The following is a 19,415-nucleotide window of genomic DNA, read 5'->3' as shown; positions in this document are numbered from 1 at the left end:
TGGGTATGAGGTGATGGAAGGACATTCAAATCGGGGAGGGAGGCGGGAGGGAACAGGAGAATGAGACAGAGAGAGAACACACTAATCCACACAAAAGCATTTTATGTCCTATATAATCTAAATTTACTGTGTACTTTCCCAAATCACTGCAGTTCCACAACTTGAGATGTGGGTTTACGCTTCTATTATTTGACCAAAACCCCAGGTCTCCAAACTCATGTTATCAAATCAGTCTGTGGCATACAAATAACATTTTTAGAGATGATTTTAGTGCTGCAAGGAAAATGACATTTCATCTTCTTTTGACTGATACTAATAGATCATCCAAAAGCCTATACCAGGCATACATAATTAGTTTAAGGTCAAAAGACATGAAGCGGAACGCCCTCCCTGCCCTGGAGGCGGGGATTTGCCTACAAAGCCTCCTATCATGTCAGAGGACAACTAGACAAGTTGGAGATTTTGGTTTTTTTTTTTCCCCTTGTGACATGTGCTTTAGTTGCAGTGAAAAGGAAATGTGTCATCTGTGGTTTGGTTCGAAAGTGGAAAGCTAGCAGTACATGTCCTTTCCTACTGCAGATTTACTTTAACGTTCGTATTTCTCCAAGTCTGTTCTGCTTTAAGTTACTTGGAAGCTGTGCCTCCAGACGAGAAAAGAAGTGGCTTATTAAAATAAGGTTATAATCAGATTTTGACCAACCATTTTGTAAGGTAGGTAATATATACGGCTTTTCTTATGCCTTTTCACTTATAACTTTGTATAGATAAGGGTTTGAGGAAGTGCTTCAAATAGTACCTAAGAATCTTACTAACAAAGCAGAATCATAAGTGAGTGAAACTGTATGCTGTTTTTTCCTGTCCTATTAGGTAAAATTTAAGCTAGAAATGGTACCATCAACACAGTTTTAAAATAGGATTAGGAAGGATCTGAGTTTAAACTCTACAGCAAATTGGAAAGTTTGGTTATGAGTAAAAGTTTTAAAAAATAAATTTATTACTAATGCTTAGCATTATAAATTTTATTAAAAATGACCAGACCTTAAAAAAAAAGAAAACTTGATAACATAACCTAGCCTCCACGGCATAAATTAGGGATGTAAAGACAGTCCTCTATTCCCATTTTGTTAAGGGTTTGTTTATTTGGGGATGACAGTACATCTGGCTGCAGACAATCAACAGCGGGCCTATTATCTACCCCGTGGTATGCACTGTTAAAATGTGCACGAATAGTTGATGTATACTGCTTTTGTTAATGAACTAAAGTGACAAGAATAACCCACTTTAAATTATTTTAGCATCCATGCAGAAGGCCAGTCTAGCATAAAAGAATAGAAATTACTTGCTAGCCCAATTTAAAGTATTTCTCTGAAAAAAATCATACAGTAGCCAAAGATTTATTGTCAACTTAAAAATTGAAGCTAAACACTATTATATAGAAGTCAGTGTACCATATCTTTCATAATCCAAAAAGTAATCTTTACTCTAGAACATATAACAAAGGTTTTTCCTCCCTACTATTAATAGGATATATTATTTCAGAGGTTAATTTCCAGTTAGGATCATTTATTATATTTTGTTTTTTAATAAAATATTTCTTATAAAACCTCAGAACTCATAAAAGCATGAGTAACAGAAGCATCTTATGTTGCTTGGGAGTGAGTCAGAAAAGATGAATCTCAGGTCCCTCCTAGACCTAAAGAATCAAAATCTGTATTAAAAAAAGGAAAATAACCTAGTTTTTTTTCTTCTAGCTCCCTCAAATAAATGCTACCAATAAAACAGTCTTATAAAAGTAGTTCCAACAAACAAGAATATTATAATAAAAGAAATAGCTCAATAATGGGGGCAAATCTTTCTGGTTTATCAGTACCTGAACAGACATACTAGCTCTATTCAAATCTTCAATATTATGGTGGATAATGAGGATTAGGAACAGATCTGTCCCCTTTTGTACTGGCTTCCAGGGAGCTCAGAGCCAAAACTGAAAGTCAGCTTTTTCATTTATATGTTGAGATGCTTACCACCTGCCTTGACTTCCACTTCAGTCTAAAACCCCATGATTCTGATGCCCTATTTCTTTCTATATTATTGTTTTATCTATCTATCTATCTGTCTATCTATCTATCTATCTATCTATCTATCTATCTATCTATCATCTTTCTTTCTATCTATCTATCTATCTATCTATCATCTTTCTTTCAACTTAATCCCATTTTTTTCCATCACCCTTTATCTCCCCATACCCTCTTCTACCTCCACCCAACCCCCTCCACCCCTCAGTCACCACAGTGTTATCTGTGTCCATGAGTTCTTTCTCTTTGTTTTCTTCCCAGCCCCCTCCCCAGCTGTCAGCCTGCTCTCTATCAGTCGGTCTCTATTTTGTTTGTATAATTTAAAAAAAAATTATGTCAAAATATTCATAGAGCCCTGGCTGAGTGGCTCAGGTGGTTAGATCATTATCCCATACACCAAAAGGTTGCGGGTTTGATTCCCTGTCAGGGCACACACCCAGGTTCGATTCCTGGTCACAGGGTGCATAGAGGAGGCAACCAATTGATGTTTCTTTCTCTCTCTCCTCCTTCCTCTCTCTTTAAAATCCACAAACATATCCTTGGATAAGGATTTAAAAAAATATATTCACAGAAAAAAATGCTAGGCATAAATGATATAAAAAGGTCAGTAGCTTTGGTTGAACTTTTAAGATTACTCAGAAGAATTCTGCCTCTTTTTCTTTGTAATGCCAGATTTTTAGGTTGATAAAACTGGCATGCCTTTGGCCTTTGCTTTCAGAAAGCCAGATTAAGTTAGGGCATATAGAGGTAAAAAGACAGAACCAACATTGTAAAATTGCTTTCCCAAATAATAAGTAAATATTTCGAAGCACCAGCTTTACAAGATAAATACCCAAGAAGGAAAAAAAAACCCTTGAATTCCTGTTTAAGTTCATTTTCTTTTGGTTGCTACCACACTTCCCCTTTTCTGACTAGAAAAAAAAAGCTACTTCCATTTTATTTTCATACATGAAACAAAATGCTCAAGGCCACATTTCTCCTTTACTACAAAGACTGATGACACATCTATTAGAAGGTGGAGAGTTTCTGCAAAAAAAGATCCTTAAATGGGCAGCGGAGACAATCCAAAAAGTAAAAGCAGAAGTATGTGACTCAAAGCTGAAGTCTAGCATGCGTAAGAGGGACAAAACTGTATAAAACCATGGTATTCAGTCTACAATAATTAATAGTTACCTATAATGTTAACTTCCAGCATTTAAAAGAACAACAGAATTAAACTGTTTTTATGTAGCCAAACAAAAAATTTGATGGAGAAGGAATTCAAACAGGATTGTAATGTTAGGCATGAGCCTGCAGCTTACTTATAACACATCAGCTGCCATCTTTTAACTACCATTACCAAAACCTGAAACCATTATTCTTTCACAAATTGACAAATTATATTTCTATCCCAACAGATCACCAGAATGTTCACAGACATGAAACACACAGGACATTACCTACATCTTGCCTTTCTGATGACGACAGTTTTTTCTTTGTCTCCTGGAACAAAAGCAAACTATACCCATCTGTGGGCTAACAATACTACTGTCTGGGATCCAGATATTCAAAATAAGACAGGCAGAAACCAAAATCAAAACATTAACGCAAACTCTACAACTCCTAAAGTAGATAAAAAAGGTCATTCTACAACCATGCCTGAAAGAGCAACATCATCTCACATCGTATCTTCAACTCCTAAATCTGAGCTGGAGCTTTATACTTCAGTTCCTAGGAAGAGTTCTCCAACATTACTGAGCACAAGCAAAAGTCAGAGTGAAGTTTTCAAAAAAGACGTCTGTGAGGAAAACAACAACAAAATGGCTGTGCTAGTTTGCTTAATTATAATTGCAGTGCTTTTTCTTATCTGTACCCTCCTATTCCTATCAACAGTGGTTCTGGCAAATAAAGTCTCATCTCTGAGACGATCAAAACAAGCAGGCAAGCGTCAGCCTAGAAGCAACGGCGATTTTCTGGCAAGCAGTGGTCTGTGGCCTGCTGAATCAGACACCTGGAAAAGAGCAAAACAGCTCACAGGGCCCAACCTAATGATGCAATCTACTGGAGTGCTCACGGCCACAAGGGAAAGAAACAATGACGGAGGAACTGAAAAACTCACTAACTAGCAGGTGCTTTAGTGAAGAAAAATGCAAAGTAACAACGAGAAACTTTATGGAGTAAAAACAAAGACAGTTTGATATTTCATGCCAACATGGCGGTCTGATGGTCTAAAATTTGACATCGCAGGCCTTGCAATTTAGACTTAAGCAGGGAAAATGGGAGAAGCATGCCCGCTTACTTAATTACTTAAGTTGTGCACTTTTGTTCTGACACTGAATATTTTAAAAAGCAAATAACAAAACAACAAAAAATTTAGGCACGTTTTTAAAGTTTAGCTGAAGGAACTGACTAACAGAGGTAGAAGGGGACAATTAAATACTTTTGTTCAGCAATAGTTCAATGATCTTTGTCTGAATATAAGTAAACTTTGAAGAGTTTTAGCGTGCCCTTAGAGGCAAATATATGCTTTAACATCTAACAGAAGTCAAATTCCTAATGCATAGAGTTGAACTGCATAGTTTAATGGTACCTTCTTCGCTGAAAGTGACAAAATCCATTCCAGCTCATATCAACACAGCTAATTTTGTGCTAGATGTTTTCACCTTTACATATGACACAAAGTGTTCTACTATAAATATTTAATTAAAACTTTTAATTTTGTATAATAAATTAAGACCTTTTAGAATAAAACCGACTACGTATATTCACTATTATCTGATGGAACACAGGCAAAGACAAGTAAGAAACAGAGCATGACTGACACAGATGAGATTTATAGCCACAATGGAAGACTAAGTGCCAGTGCAAAGCTCATCTTATTGTTTAAGTGTAACATACCTCTATTCTATAAATATTGCTCTTTGGATTATTTATAGCAAATATCCAAAAGTTGATTAATTTCTGAACTTCAAGGATGCCAAGTCGCCTAATACATGACCAATTTCTTTTCTTTTTTTTAACCATCAAAGGGATATGAGCAAAGGAAAAGTGTGTGTGTGTGTTCTAATTTGGAAAACAGGATACTTCAGGTAAATGTTTAACCCTTTAACAAACTAGGTTCAAGTAGAATAATGACTTACATTTAAGTCAAGACTTCTATCTTCAATTAAATATATTACAGAAATTGGTTTGGGAGACCTTCCAACTATTTACTGAAACTGACATAGAGCATCCTAATTAAACACCAGGCCACATTTTAAAAATCATATTCCTTATTAAGCATTTATTATGGGTAATATGCTATCCATTTAAGAAAATATTTTAAATAGGTCTCCCAGTGATATGTCAGGGTCACCTGACGCAGGTTTAAAACTCGCCGAAGCCTCATTCCCGCCCTCTCCGGACTCAGAACGGAGTGAGCCCTAGGCACTGGCGATTTTTGCATGACTGCCTATAGGTGATACTGCTTCTTGTCATCAAATTCACTTTTTATAAGTTCCATATCTCCAAAAATCTAGGTTACATCTTAAAATGAAAAGAAAACAGAAAACACAGAGCATTAATTTTATTATCAATTTATTACCATTCGTCAAAAAATTCATTCCCTAAATAATAAATCATGCCCATATTATTCTAGACATATCTAAATGTCAACAAAGTAAAAAGGAAAGAAAGAGAACGCTGAGGCCAAGCACGGTGACAGAAAGGAGGCTATATCTGTGGAGAGGTAAAAGGGATCGGACTGGAAATGAAACTGGGCAGAGCTCCTGTTTTGTGCAAATGAAAAATCTGAGATTGTATACTGGAATAAACAATAATAATAGGAAGCACTTCTTGAATAAAGTATCATATGTAAATATTTGGAGGAAATTAAAATAATATAGTATCTTTTTTAAAAATAAGAAATTAACTAGGCAACTACTACTTTCATATTCAACATACAGGTCAAATATTTTCTCACAACACAAGAAAGCTTCTACTGCAGGATTACTTAAAATTCGTCACTCACTACCGTGGCTATTAAACTTGCACCCCTCAGAACGATGCCATCCAATGAAAGCTCGTGAACGAACAGAAGTAGTTCCTTTCCAAACTTGACAATGTTTAAAAGTGACTGGTTAAGATATGTTTTGAGTTCAAATTTTAGGAGTTATTTTTGAGCAAAAACACTTTTGTTTTCTAGCCCTGGGTATTATGAGCCACACACTTAATTTTGGATTTTAAAATAGTAAATCAAACATTTATAGTATTTTGACTATATTATGCTTTATAGTAGAACCCCTCTAAAAAAACAACTTTTTTTGGTACCAAGTTATGAGTCCCTTGCAGTTAAGAACTGGATCTTAAGAATCTGTGTTCTGTGCAGTGAACGGGGGAAAGCAAAGCATGGTTTAATACTGTTTGCTTCTACTATAACATGTGCTATGCTAAGCACTTTGCATTTATTTAAACCCATAATAAATATATAAACTAGAAATTATGATCTCCACTTTCCAGATGAGGGAAGAGGCTAGAAGGTGACTTGGCCAAAGACATTTTTATTCAGAATGATTCATGCTCTTTTCAATATACTTTGCTCAGTTAACTTATTTAAAAAATAATTCCAAAATTTATTTTTCCATTTACAAGCACCTACTTTGTGGATAATCAAGGAGCTGTGGACTTGAACTAAAAAATCATTTAGCAAAGTATTCGGAAAAAAGAATAATAATTATGCTTCTACCTGGGCTTTGCCTAACTTACATTGGAGGAAATAACATTAACACTTACTGTTCTCTACTGTGCGTGAGACATTTGTACTCGTTATTTATCTTTTTTAATCCTCACAACATTTCAATAAGAAAAATATGCCTCCGGAAGAGGAAATGGTGATTTAGAAATGCAGCAACTTGCCTCAGGTCATACGTAAACAGAACACATCATTCACTTCTTCCGAATGAAATCTCACTGTGAGTGATAATCCAACTGACAGTATATTCTTAGAACATACAATTTGCTGTCCAAGGCTCTACTCAAATACTTAAATTATATACTGTAATCATATTACTAGAGAGCCTCATGTGTTTACTCACAAACATTTATTAAAAGCACTCAAATCATATAGTTCCAAATTGTGTTTCAAAATAAGTTCTGTTAAAGCAGTACATATCTTAGTCATTCTGTGGTTTATTGCACTTCCGGAACCAACTATTGATAAACTTCCTCTTTTTCTACAGAAACCATTTCAGTTTGCTAGAGGACCATTTTAAATCTAAATTGAACCACCCCTTTTGCTTTCTTAGCCAAATCACCAAAATGTCCAGATAGAACAAGAATTTAGCATCCTGAAAAAGAAGTTAACAGCTGAGGTAAGAAAAATTTCACACAGGCAATCTGGTTTGATCTTTATTTTTTAAATATTTTAAAAACTAAAATGGCATTAGTGTTTTAAACTTAAACTCTGGTAGTTAAAGATGTCTATAACGGATTTTGTGATTTTTGTTGCATGAAATTAAAAAATATTCAGTGTTGAGCTTGCCTTGGAGAAAAAATTTCACCTAAGTTTGTATAATATAAAATTTCACCTGGGTTTGCTACCCTTAGTTCCATAATTAAAAGAAATAAACTATAGCCATGGCAGATAAAGCTAAGGGCTAGAATCCATGGAATATGAATTTACAACCCCAAAATACCAGTGTTAAAAATTCTGATTTGCTTTCTATAAAATTTTCCTGTATATAACATAACCTATAGATATAAATTCTTTCTATTTTTAAATCCCCTTTAGTTTCCATAGAAAGAATGGTCACGTTCACCTAATTTAAAAAGACGCCAATAGAGATTAGGTGAGGTCCTAGATTACCATTATTATATATGCTTTATTTTTTTATGCAAATAGAATTTTACATTTAAATAATAATGACACGAAAATATCACTCATTTTAAAGTTCACTAAGACAAAACTGTTACAATAAAATGTATGTATATATTCATATAATCGACATATTTATGTCATATTATCTGAGGCTTTGGTAAACAGTATAAAATAGATACAGAAAAAAACACCCACAGAGAAAATAATAGAAAATTGCTAGTAGGCATAAAGGGTACCTACTCTATGAATAAATTGGGAAATCACACAGTAAATATCCTCCAAAATAAAAACTGTAAGGAGATTACACAGACTTATAATATCATGAAATAATAAATTCATAGTGGATGATATCCTATATCAACATTTCATAAATAATTATAACTTTCCCTTGTAGAAGTCCACGTTGGATTTCTTCTATGTAACTATTATAGAAGTTAGAAAATATAGGACAAGGCTTCTCTATATATTTTTGAAGTGTCAGTCCTAAATTTACAACTTAATAGTACTTGTCTTTTTCAACTAATTCCAATACAGACCTACTTAGAAGGAAATTATAAATTCTGAATAAGTTTGAATTTGTTAAATATAAATCTAATCCTTTTTTTTCCTTCTTTTTCAATAGTTCCAATTTTTTCCCCTTTGCTCCCCTCCACCCAGCACCCCCTCCCCCAACAACCCCCCCTCCAAGTCCATGCCCATGGGTCGTACATACAAGCTTAATCCTTTTTTAATGTCCAAGTTTTTAAAATCACATCAAATATGGCAGCTTATAGGCTAATCATTCAAAACTCCCGTAACTATTTTTATGGAATCAGAGGGCTAAAATGGTTTTCTAGCAGTTCTTTTCCTACCCTTTTCAAAAGGCTACCTCCAAAAGCTACATACGTATCTGTTCCCAGAGAGTTCATATCTCCTTTATTTACCAAGCATTTCTATTTCATAATTTTACAATGAAAGCCAGTGCACAGTGTAACTGTGTAGTTACATACCACAGAAGGGAAGGGCTTTGCTACAAGATGGATATGGTTTCTGTTTTAGCGCCACTACTTAGAGCTGTGACACTTGGGCAAATTACCCAACTTCTCTGTTGTCTCAGTATCTTTGTCTGCAAGATGAAGGTAACACAACCTTGCTCAGTAAAACAGTACAGTACTCAGTAAATGGTGGATATTATTAGATAAAAGATGGTTCTCAAATACTTCCTATCATGGTTGAAGGTTAATTTTCCTTTCTGCTCTTCCTCAAGATACAGAATTGCTGTTTTATTCCTTTTATGGTTTAACACCACTAGTCAGAGATACACTATTACTAATTTTTAATCTATTATATCTGCATTGTAACTTGTATCAAAGTAATTAAAACTCAGATACTATTTTTGATACTGCTACCCACTCTTGCCCCTTGTCTAGGGTATGCTCTCAGAATCTCCCTGATTCCCTGGAAAAGACAACAACATATTTCTGAACCTGTCCCACTTAAGAGCATTAATTTTAAATGCTAGACCCTTTATGTACATATACATTATATTTATGAGTATATGTCTAATATCTGGGACTCCTGCTTTACTGTAACTGTACTTGAATATGCTGACTTAAAACAGCTTATATTTTTCCTATTCTTTTAAACAATCTTTAAACTTTCAGGACAAGCAAAGGACCAAAATCATAGATTTAAACCTCAAAATGCCAACCTAAAATAATGAGCACATTATTGCCATATGGAAATAGACAAATTTGGGATTTGCCTGAGCAACACCCTAGAAGAATGCTATACAGAATAAGCATAGATTCTCTAGCGTAATTAGGTATGATTCTGGGTAATGTAGGGTAGGGGTGGGGAGAATCTTAAGGATATTTAGAGCAGACAGAGAGAGCCTGAAACAAGAGGACTGAGTTTATTCAAGTCTTCCATCCTGGGAAGACAGCTCCGCTGCTGGCTCCCTGCACCACAAATACAGGCCAGTGACAGAGAGCAGCATTTTGTGGTTGTTTCTTTCATCTACAATCTCTTCTTCCAACTTCTAATTTTGCCCGTTTTAATATTCTATCCTAACTTCTTGCTAATTATATAACCACCACTTTTTCTCCAGCTACCTATTAACTTTTGTTCTTTCCAATACCTTCTTTATTCAATTGACCTTTCCTTTTTCTATATATTTTCAGCTACTATAAACTTTTTGCCTTATTTTCCTCTTTTGTGTTAGTTTGTATTTCTTTGCACTTTCTTTCCCCTTCATCTTCTCTTTATTCCCAGGCCCCATATGGTTCTTTCTACCTTCTATCTCTTCAGAAACAATGTAGGTACTTTAGGTACACATGGTTTATTTATATTTAAAATACACACATTTAATAGCTTTCTACACTGGTAATAACATTGACCTCACTGTCTCTGAGCTAGAAAGTCAGTTTCTTCACTATTATACTCCCTATTTATTCTTTTTAAAACTCCAGCTTCCTCTTTTCTGAATTGCTGTAGAATTCTATGACAGATTCAAGCCTTCTGATGTATCAGCCCCTAGGAAGGGAGACAACTAACTGAAGCATGGGAAAAGGGGTAGGAAAGGTAAAAAACAGAAGTTAGTTTTAATATTGTTGTAAAGCTTGAGTGGTAAGTGAAAAATACCATATACTGACATGAACCTACCAAAATTGATCTTACAAACTAAATTGGATTTATAATCATGTTCCTGTTTGGGCTCTTTCCTTCCCTAATGACCAGCCCCCACAGCTTTTTTTTTTTAGCTAATTGAAAAGAGGAACCATGTGGTTTTTAGGTTTTTGTTTTTTTAAATTTAAGCAAAGTCACAAAAAAGAACATTTTCAGCTGTAGACAATTCATGGCCAACTTTGAAGAAGGACACTTGTTGATGAGGCCTTTTCTTGGCAGGTGGGATGGGAATCTGTAGGAATAGCAGGTAGGATGCATAAATGACAACCATCTAGAGGTGTTTCAAATCCCCATATTTATGCCAAAAGTTTCTACTTTTTCACTGTTCAATCTTTTGTAAAATAAATGAAATGCATAATTTAATAACTTGGATATCACTTTCTCTGTTTACATTCTGATAGAAGTATTAATAAATGGTGAAAAAGTGAAATGGAATGGAACCCACATTACTGGGCACCTTGTTGTAAAAGAATAAAAATATAATAACATAATGAAGTTTAGACTAGCAGAAAGAGCATATGCTTTGAAATCAGATGATCTTGGATACAATTTGCCAGTCTGTCATTAATAGTAATATAACATTGGGCAAATTACTTAACCCATTTGAATTTGCCTCTTTATCTGTAAATTCAGAATTCTTCCATTTTCCACATAGTTATTTACAGGTTAAATGAAATAAAAGCATGTAAAACACCTGGGACAGTACAGCACATAGTATGTTGTAGGTAAGTATTTTTCTTTCTGCCTTCTTCAATGTTCTTTATAATCTTGTTTGAGGGAGTGAGGATAATAAAAAGGAAATGTGAAAAGTAATGAAAAATAAATATAATTATTTAAGAAATTAGAAATATAAGTGAAGTATATACTGCATGAAGAATTATCTAAGGAATCGTAAAGACAACAACCCACCAGGGGAATTCAGGGAATGGCTAATTTCTCTGGGCTGTGGTCGGAAGGGGACTGTAAGCTGAGGTCTGAAAGATAAGGACAGGTTTATATAGGCAGAGAAGGAGGAAAAGGCTGGGTCTGAAAAAAAAAAAAGAACACACTCTAAGCAGCTGAAAAACAGCACAATTAGAAGTGTTTAATTAGGAAACAAAGTGTGTGTTTAGAAAGTATGTAAGAGGAGCATTTGGCTGAGTGAGAAGTTTCAGTTAAGAGATATGAGTTGATATTGGTAAACTCAAGCTAGAAGGAAGAAAATTCAGTTCAGAATTGTTCAGAGCAATGAGGAACTCTCAAGCAAGGGAGAAGTAACCAGATCACAGGTGCTTTTAAAAAGTTTAACTCATCAGTGGTGTGCAGGAGTTTAAAGCAGAAATATTTTTAAATTTAGGCTTGAAGTATTAGACAGAAAATAAAGAGACTGTACAGGGAAAAAAACCACACTTTTTTCCCTACGAAAATAGGGTAATTTGTCATTATTGTGCACCAAGTAGTAGAGGAGTAAGCAATGAAAACTACTCATACACAAAGTGTATTTGTAAAAGTTGAGGGAGCCCCTCTTCTCCTTTTATTGTACCTTGCACAGAACAGCAAATCTCTCAGACTGGCCTACGAATCAGAAAAACTATAGTTTCTTAAGTATATACACTAGTTTCTAACACACTGAGATTTTCCTTTCCCTAAGGTTAAAAAATAACGGAGTAGTTACCACTGTGTAACTGCAGAGCTGAAAACTATTAGTGTGACTCCTCACTTTAGAGGTAAGGCAACCGAGAACAGAGAGATTAAGTGACTAGTGTCACGGTGAGATAGGAAGTAGAATGGAACTCAACTCTTCATGTTTGAACATCTACCGTATCCTACTAAAAGCCCAGGCTGCCTGACTTACACATACGCAAGGCTTCTCTTCCCATGCCTATCTGTTATCCCCCTTGCTCGAATATTTTATTTGCTTAATTACAGACCTTTCGAGATTCAATTCAAGTTTTACTTCTCTGAGAAACCTTCCCTAAAGCCCTCCCAGGCTAGATTAGTTCCTCTGTGTAGCTCCTGCATACCTTTATGAGCAAACTCATCAAATTATTCTTTTTTTTTTTACATTGTTTCTACAACTAGAAATTTTTTTTTTTTTTGGTATCTTCTAAACCTTGAACAGGGCCTGACACAAGATGACCTTTGTCAATAAATGAATGAAAGCAGTAGTAGGGTTACTTGACCATCTGGGTAAGACTGATCCATCCAGATTCAAAGCTCACTTTAGCATTTTGAGTTGCAGACTATGAGTTAAATTGAATCTGTTAAAAATATGAGGTCCTAACATAAAGGTATAGTGCTAAACGATGATGATATTGCAAGGATTACTCACACAATAGACTTTATGCGTAAGAAATGTACACAGGTAGTACTATTAAAAAGAGAGAAGTTGGGAGAGGAGTCAGTTTTGAGACAAAGATGAATTGGTTTTTGTTTTGTTTTGTTTTTAATCCTTATCTGAGGACATGCTTATTGATTTTAGAGAGAGCGGAAGGGAGGGAGAGAAAGGAAGAGAAACAGCAATGTGAGAGAGAAACAGCAGTCAGCTGCATTTCATACGTGCCCCAACTGGGGACCAAACCTGCAACCTAGGCATGTGCCCTGACTGGGAATCAAACCCACGGCCTTTTAATTTATGGATGAGGCTCCAACCAACTGAGCCACACCAGCCACAGCTGAATTGTTTTAAATACTGAATTCTCTGATCATGGGATGTAAACATAGAAATGTCCACCAAGAAGTCATATAAATGGAACTAGAATTAAGGAGATTTGGGTTGGATGTATAGGTTTGGGAGCTTTGTCATAAAGGTGAGAACTGAAATCTTACAGATTTAGGATCAAAGAAAAGTAGATGAGGACTGAACATCACGCACCAATATTTAGTAGGTAAGAGAAAAACAAGAGCTAGTGAGATTAACACAAAAGGAAAACTATTACAAAGAGCTCTTTGCGTAGTAAGTAGTAAAGGAATAGTCAGTAAGTAGTTTCAAGTAAGGTCAATAGAGGGAGGGAAAGAGAGAGAGAAAGAAGAGATCTTTGGATAAAATAATAGATGGTTTCTAGCGTCCTTCAAGGCAGCAGAATCAATATACTTCAAGTCCTAACGAGAGAAAAAGTAGAGAGTACACAAAACCATTATACAGAGCCTATGTATTTGAGAACTATGACTGTGAAATGAAGAACAGTAATGTAATAAAGCTGGAGGGGCAGCAGGGCCCCCAAGTACAGATCTTCTGAATTAAGAGAAAGCATTGTCTATAAGGTCTAAATGTTGTCTGATAAGTTAGAGTATATATGAGTCATTTACATGAGCTTTTAGTGTATTAAATCTAAATTAGGAATAATAAATGCTTATCTGGTACCTATCTACTTTATTCCAGACACCAATGAGACCTAATTGTCTTTCTTTCTTTTCTTTATAAAACCAATGGTAACAAGGAAACACTCTGAAATGGATCCCAAATACTTCATCTTAATTTTGTTTTGTGGACACCTGAACAATACCTTTTTCTCAGAGATAAAAGCAATTACAACAGAGAAGCAACCACAGTCTACTTTACTTAGCTTATCAATGCCATACGTCTCGGCTAATTTTCAAACCACAACAGGGAATCCTTTGGGTCAACCAACACAACTCAACATTTCTTCTGGGCAACCAATACCGACTGCCAAAGTTTCTGCTGAACCACCAACAGCAGTTGCCTCTTCCGGAAAACCAGCAGCACAAACTTCTGCTGGACAACCACTTGCCTATAATACCACCAGACAACCAACATCAATGGTCAATGCGTCCTCCCAACCAACAGCACGACCTGTGTTCACCCTTGGAAGACAAGTACCAACATCTGCCCATACTTCTACCAGACAACTGCAACCATCTGTCTATACCTCCACTCAACAACCACCATCTGTCCACACCTCTTCTAGAAAACCAGTCCCACCAACTATTCAAAAACTATCCATAAAACCAACATCAACCGTCAAAAGTACACCTAGGATTGTAACACCAGGATTCATCACAGAAAATACCAATGACAATCAAATCCAGCATAAAACCGATCATAGTTATATAGCTGCCATAGTAGTTGGTGTAATTCTGACTTTTATGTTGGTAGCTATAATCACAATTTTACTATGCAAATGCTTGAGGAAACCAGTTTTAAGTGATCAAAATTGGGCAGGTAGGTCTCCATTCGCTGATGGTGAAAGTCCTGATATATGTCTGGATAACATCAGAGAAAATGAAGTATCCACAAAACGTACATCAATTATTTCACTTATGGCCTGGAAGCCAAGCAAAAGCACACTTTTAGCAGATGACTTAGAAATTAAGTTGTTTGAATCAAGCGAACACATTGACGATTCCAACAACCCCAAAACAGAGGAAATAAAAGATCAAGTAAATGGTACATCAGAGGACAGTGCCGGGGGATCAACAGTTGGCACTGCTATTTCTTCTTCAGATGATGCAGATCTGCCTCCACCACCTCCTCAACTTCTTGATTTGGAAGTACAGGAGAGTAACCAACCTGACAAACCCACAATGACAACTCTATCTCCTCTTCCAAATGATGCCACCAGTCTCCCCCCATCTCTGGGCTGTCTGAATCAAGTTTGTGAAGATCACAATTCTGAGTTCAAACAGTCATTTCCACCTCCCCCTGACTCATTTAACTTGACCCTGCCACCAGGAGATTTTATGAAAACCCTGGAAGATTCCAACAATGAGATCCAATGTCAGGAGTTCTCTATTCTTTCTAATGCCGATCAAGATCTCAATGAATCCCTGCCACCCCCACCTGAAGAATTGTTATAAATATTACAGCTTGCTTTTTAGCTGATTTTCAACCCTTTTCAAAGGGCTAGCTCTTGTTTTTCTTCATGCGATGAAATATATTAAATGGCAACTGGTAGCCAATTTTGATTTTTATTTAGGAGCTACCTGAAATCTGCTCAAAGCCTGTGTGCATAGGTTAAACTTATTTAAATACACACACACACACACACACACACACACATATAAAACAGTGATGTATTTACTGGCTATAGCATCAAACTTTAATGTAGAGTATATTCTACATATGTGGATGGTACGTACATGTGTGAATAACTTAACCATTTTGGAAAGAACCTATGTATACTTAGAATCATCCAGTATTTTTTTTTTTCATGGAAAGCTGTGTATCAAGTTACCTTGAATAAATGAAGTTTTATTTTTCCATTTCAAAGTTTGAGTTGGAGGAAATGAAAAATTAAATACATATTCCAAGTTTTAAACAAAACTCCAAGTTTTAAATTAATACCTCTAATAAATATCCTAAATTCATAAGGATGAGTGATTGAAATGCATGTTTGTAAATGGAGAAATTTCCTTTTAGCTCTCATTGGAAGAAGTAAGGCAAACATATTAAAATATTAGACTTCAGGGTTGGGTTGGAGACATTTACTCTGAAAAAAACATGAGCATGCACCATATAATGGAGACACTTTCCTGTCTTATTGGAGGAGCCAAATTTTTGAAACTAGCCTCTTTAGATACTTTAAGGACCCAAACAAAATGAAATCTTACAAAGGAAAATTAAAAAAAAAAAAATTCTATGGCTTCACTTCAAATTTGGATGATTTTTCCAAGAAAAAACAGATTGTCCCGAAATACAGATGGTTCTCAACTTTCATTAAACTCATACTTTACATTTAAACACTATACATTTATACTCTTTAGCCACCTTTCTTATGCAATATTTCACTTTAAAAAATTCTGATTTGAGAGAGAGAAACATTGATGTGTTGTTCCACTTGTTCATGCATTCACTAGCTGCCTCTTGTATATGCCCTGAGGACAGAACCTGCAACCTTGACATACTGGGTGGGGATGATGATGATGATGACCTAACCAACTGAGGAACCCGACCAGGGCCTAGAACTTCATCTTCTATCCATTACCTGCCAAGTGATTAAATCAGAGTTATCAGAGTAGGGATGCACCGATCTTTGTCAAAGTCACGGTGTCGAATGCTCATTGGCCTGCACTTGTGGAGATGTGCAGAAGTGCTCCTTTGCCTCACAGGCATGTACTTGTTCTCCTTACCCCTGCCCTAACTCCTGCGGGAAACAGTCATTCAGAATGAAGTGCGGTGGTCTTATTGGCAGCTTAAACTTGGAACCTCCCGTAGTTTCTGGGACTTTTCTGAAGAAAATATAGTATTTATTTGTAGTATGGTGTTCAAAAAAACTAAATTCCATCTTTAATAAAAACTAGCAGGCTTTCGGACATTGAATTTTTATACACAAAGTTTCTCTTTAAGTCTTTTAAACCATCCCTCACTGACCGTTAAAACTGTTTATCTGCAGAAACACTTCCTTGAGCTACTTATTTTTCATGAATAGGCAAAATGTTATTGTCATACTATGTCGGTTCTCTGTCTTCTACATTAAAATGTTTCTTTCATGTGCTTTTCAAACTTTGCACTTTTAAGGTAATTTACCTAGCAGCAATCAGGAATTTAAGATTTTCCTATTATTCTTTTGAATTTTAAGTATTTTTTTTACTGTAAGTAAGACATGTTTTTATATTTGGTCAAGACTTAAACTTGCCTTAAATCATCATTATCTTTCTCACTTTACATATAAGATTGTTACCTAACAGGCTCTTTCTACACTTTTGCTCTTCTTTTTTGCCAACTTCTTTCCTGACCTCTTGAAGGATGGGTACTGGAAAATATAAGAAAATATCAAGTCTCATAAGTAAATTAAGAACTGATGATTTGCTCATAGTCTTAGATGATTTCTTCAAATACTACAGGCAGCTTTTCTCCTTTTGTTCTTTGTACAATAAAACAGACTACGGTTAGCCCCTGGTTTTTGTTATTTTGTTCCTTAATTCTCTACCGGAGGGGGAATAGTTCCCATTTACTACATGTAATTTTTCCCAACTGAGGTCAGTGGAAGCTGGGCAGCCAAACAGTGGCAATCCTTGCTTAATCAGCAGAAAAAAATGCAAGCTAATAAAAGAAAATATAGGAAAGAAGAAAATCTGGGAACAAAGAAAAACTTACAGAAAAGATTAAAGTAAAAAACCAGGATCCAGAAGAGAAAGTTTATTTCATGAATACGGCAAAAGGACAAGGCGCATGATAATTAAAAGCAGGCTGAATTGCATACCACATACCAGTGGTGCTCCTACCAGATCAGCATTAACCAGATTCAGAAACAACCCTGATGACCATCTAGTTCAACCCCTTTTATTTGTTAACTGCTGAGAAAACAGGCCCAGAGAGAATAAGTGACTCGTTTAGAAGTGGTATTAAAAGCTGAGTTTGGCCTTGGATGGGTGGCTCAGTTGGTTGGAGCATCATCCTGTACACCAAACGGTGCGGGTTCGATCCCCGGTTGGAGCACATACAGGAGGCAATGGATCGATGTCTCTCTCTTCCTAATGTCACACTACATTGGAATAAATATCAAATGACCAGAAAACTAAATATTAAAAATGAAATTATATAACAGGTGAAAATATGAGTGAATTCCTTTTTAGTTTGGAAGTGAGAAAAACCTTCCTAGCTGAGACTCAAAATCTGGAAGCAATAAAAAGAAAAATCCAATTATATAAAACTTCTAAATGGCAAAAACAAACATACAAAAATTGACCATAATAAAGTCAAAACACAAATGACACACATGAAAAAAATCACAACTTTAAGTCAAAAGGCTATTATCTCTGAAATTAAAAAAACCTCTTAAATACAGAGGTGGGTGGCAAAGACCCACAACACAAAAGAAAAATTTTAAAATAGTCCTTAAAGACATATGTAAAGATATACAACCTTCCTCATAATATGAGAGATGCATTTAAAATTACACTGACATACTATTACCTTTATTGACATAAATCCAAAGTTCCACAGCAAAGTCTACAGTGAGGCTCTACAGAACTAGACACCATGACACACTGCTAATGGGGCTAAAAATGGAATTATCTATAGAGAGGAATCTGGTAATAACTAGAAAAATCCCAAACTCATTTACCCTTTTAGAGAGCAATTCTACTTCTAGAAATCTTTTCAGAGATTCACTGGGCAAAAATAAAATAACTTAGGTGCAAGGGAATTCACAGTGGCATTATTTATAATAGCAAAATTCTGGAAACAACCCAGATCCATCATAGGGGCCTGGCTGAATAAACCATGGTTTATGTACTCTCAGAGACACTCCTATATGTCATAAAATGAATGAGAAAGATCCCTATGTACTGATATGGAGTGATCTTCCATACGTATTATTAAAAAAAATAAAAATGAGATGTCTAACAGTACATTTAGTAAGCAGCCTTTATATAAGGGGATAAGCATATATAATACATACATATTTTTATGTTTGCAAAAAGAAATAGAGACAAAAAACAACTAAAAATAGTCACCAACATCAGTAGAAAGAGAAGGGTGAGAAGGGAATACAGAAGTAGGATTTCTCTGAATAAACCTTACTGTATAGTTTTGACTTAAGCAATCCCTAAAAACAGATAACTAAAACAAATGAACCTAACTTTATGTAAAGTTGGTGATATAAAAATATAGAGCCAGGATTTCCATCAAGATGGAGGCACAAGTTGACATGCTTTGCCTCCTTGTGCAACCATAAGAAAGATTGCAACTAACCTTAAAACAAAAAGAAATACCCAGAATTGCCAGAAAATTGAACTGTATGGAAGTCCAACCACCAAGGATTTACAGGAGTATTATTCACCCAGGTGGATAGGAGGGGTAGAGCCAGGAGCTGGGGCAGAGAGGACGCAGTGTAGCAGTGGAAGGAGGGAGGTGGCTAGCGGAACAGGCGATCCAACGTTCACACTTGGTGGGTAAAAAA

General features: G+C 35.6%; 3 protein-coding genes across 4 annotated transcripts in view; 2 read left to right on the top strand and 1 right to left on the bottom strand.

Annotated features, from left to right (window-relative positions):
* Positions 1 to 19,415, bottom strand: part of NF1 (neurofibromin 1) — a 211,097-nt gene that overhangs the window by 41,152 nt on the left and 150,530 nt on the right. The window lies entirely within an intron of this gene.
* EVI2A (ecotropic viral integration site 2A) lies at positions 508 to 5,385 on the top strand. Its single transcript, XM_090291415.1, has 2 exons — positions 508 to 711; positions 3,470 to 5,385. The coding sequence occupies exon 2, from the start codon at positions 3,479 to 3,481 to the stop codon at positions 4,175 to 4,177; it is 699 nt and encodes a 232-aa protein (XP_090147541.1). The 5' UTR covers positions 508 to 711; positions 3,470 to 3,478; the 3' UTR covers positions 4,178 to 5,385.
* EVI2B (ecotropic viral integration site 2B) lies at positions 7,302 to 17,189 on the top strand. Its single transcript, XM_090292587.1, has 2 exons — positions 7,302 to 7,399; positions 13,992 to 17,189. Exon 2 carries the CDS (start codon positions 14,005 to 14,007, stop codon positions 15,367 to 15,369), a length of 1,365 nt encoding a protein of 454 aa, XP_090148713.1. The 5' UTR covers positions 7,302 to 7,399; positions 13,992 to 14,004; the 3' UTR covers positions 15,370 to 17,189.

The sequence above is a fragment of the Furipterus horrens genome, unplaced genomic scaffold, assembly GCF_987537825.1.
Source record: "Furipterus horrens unplaced genomic scaffold, mFurHor1.1.pri manual_scaffold_11, whole genome shotgun sequence".
Classification (NCBI taxonomy): Eukaryota; Metazoa; Chordata; class Mammalia; order Chiroptera; family Furipteridae; genus Furipterus; species Furipterus horrens.
Note: the sequence above shows the minus strand (reverse complement) of the source record. Positions and strands in the feature narration are given on the sequence as shown.

Coding starts and splice junctions, on each gene's coding strand:
- EVI2B (XM_090292587.1), top strand. CDS start 14,005: ATGGATCCCAAATACTTCATCTTAATTTTGTTTTGTGGACACCTGAAC.
- EVI2A (XM_090291415.1), top strand. CDS start 3,479: ATGTTCACAGACATGAAACACACAGGACATTACCTACATCTTGCCTTT.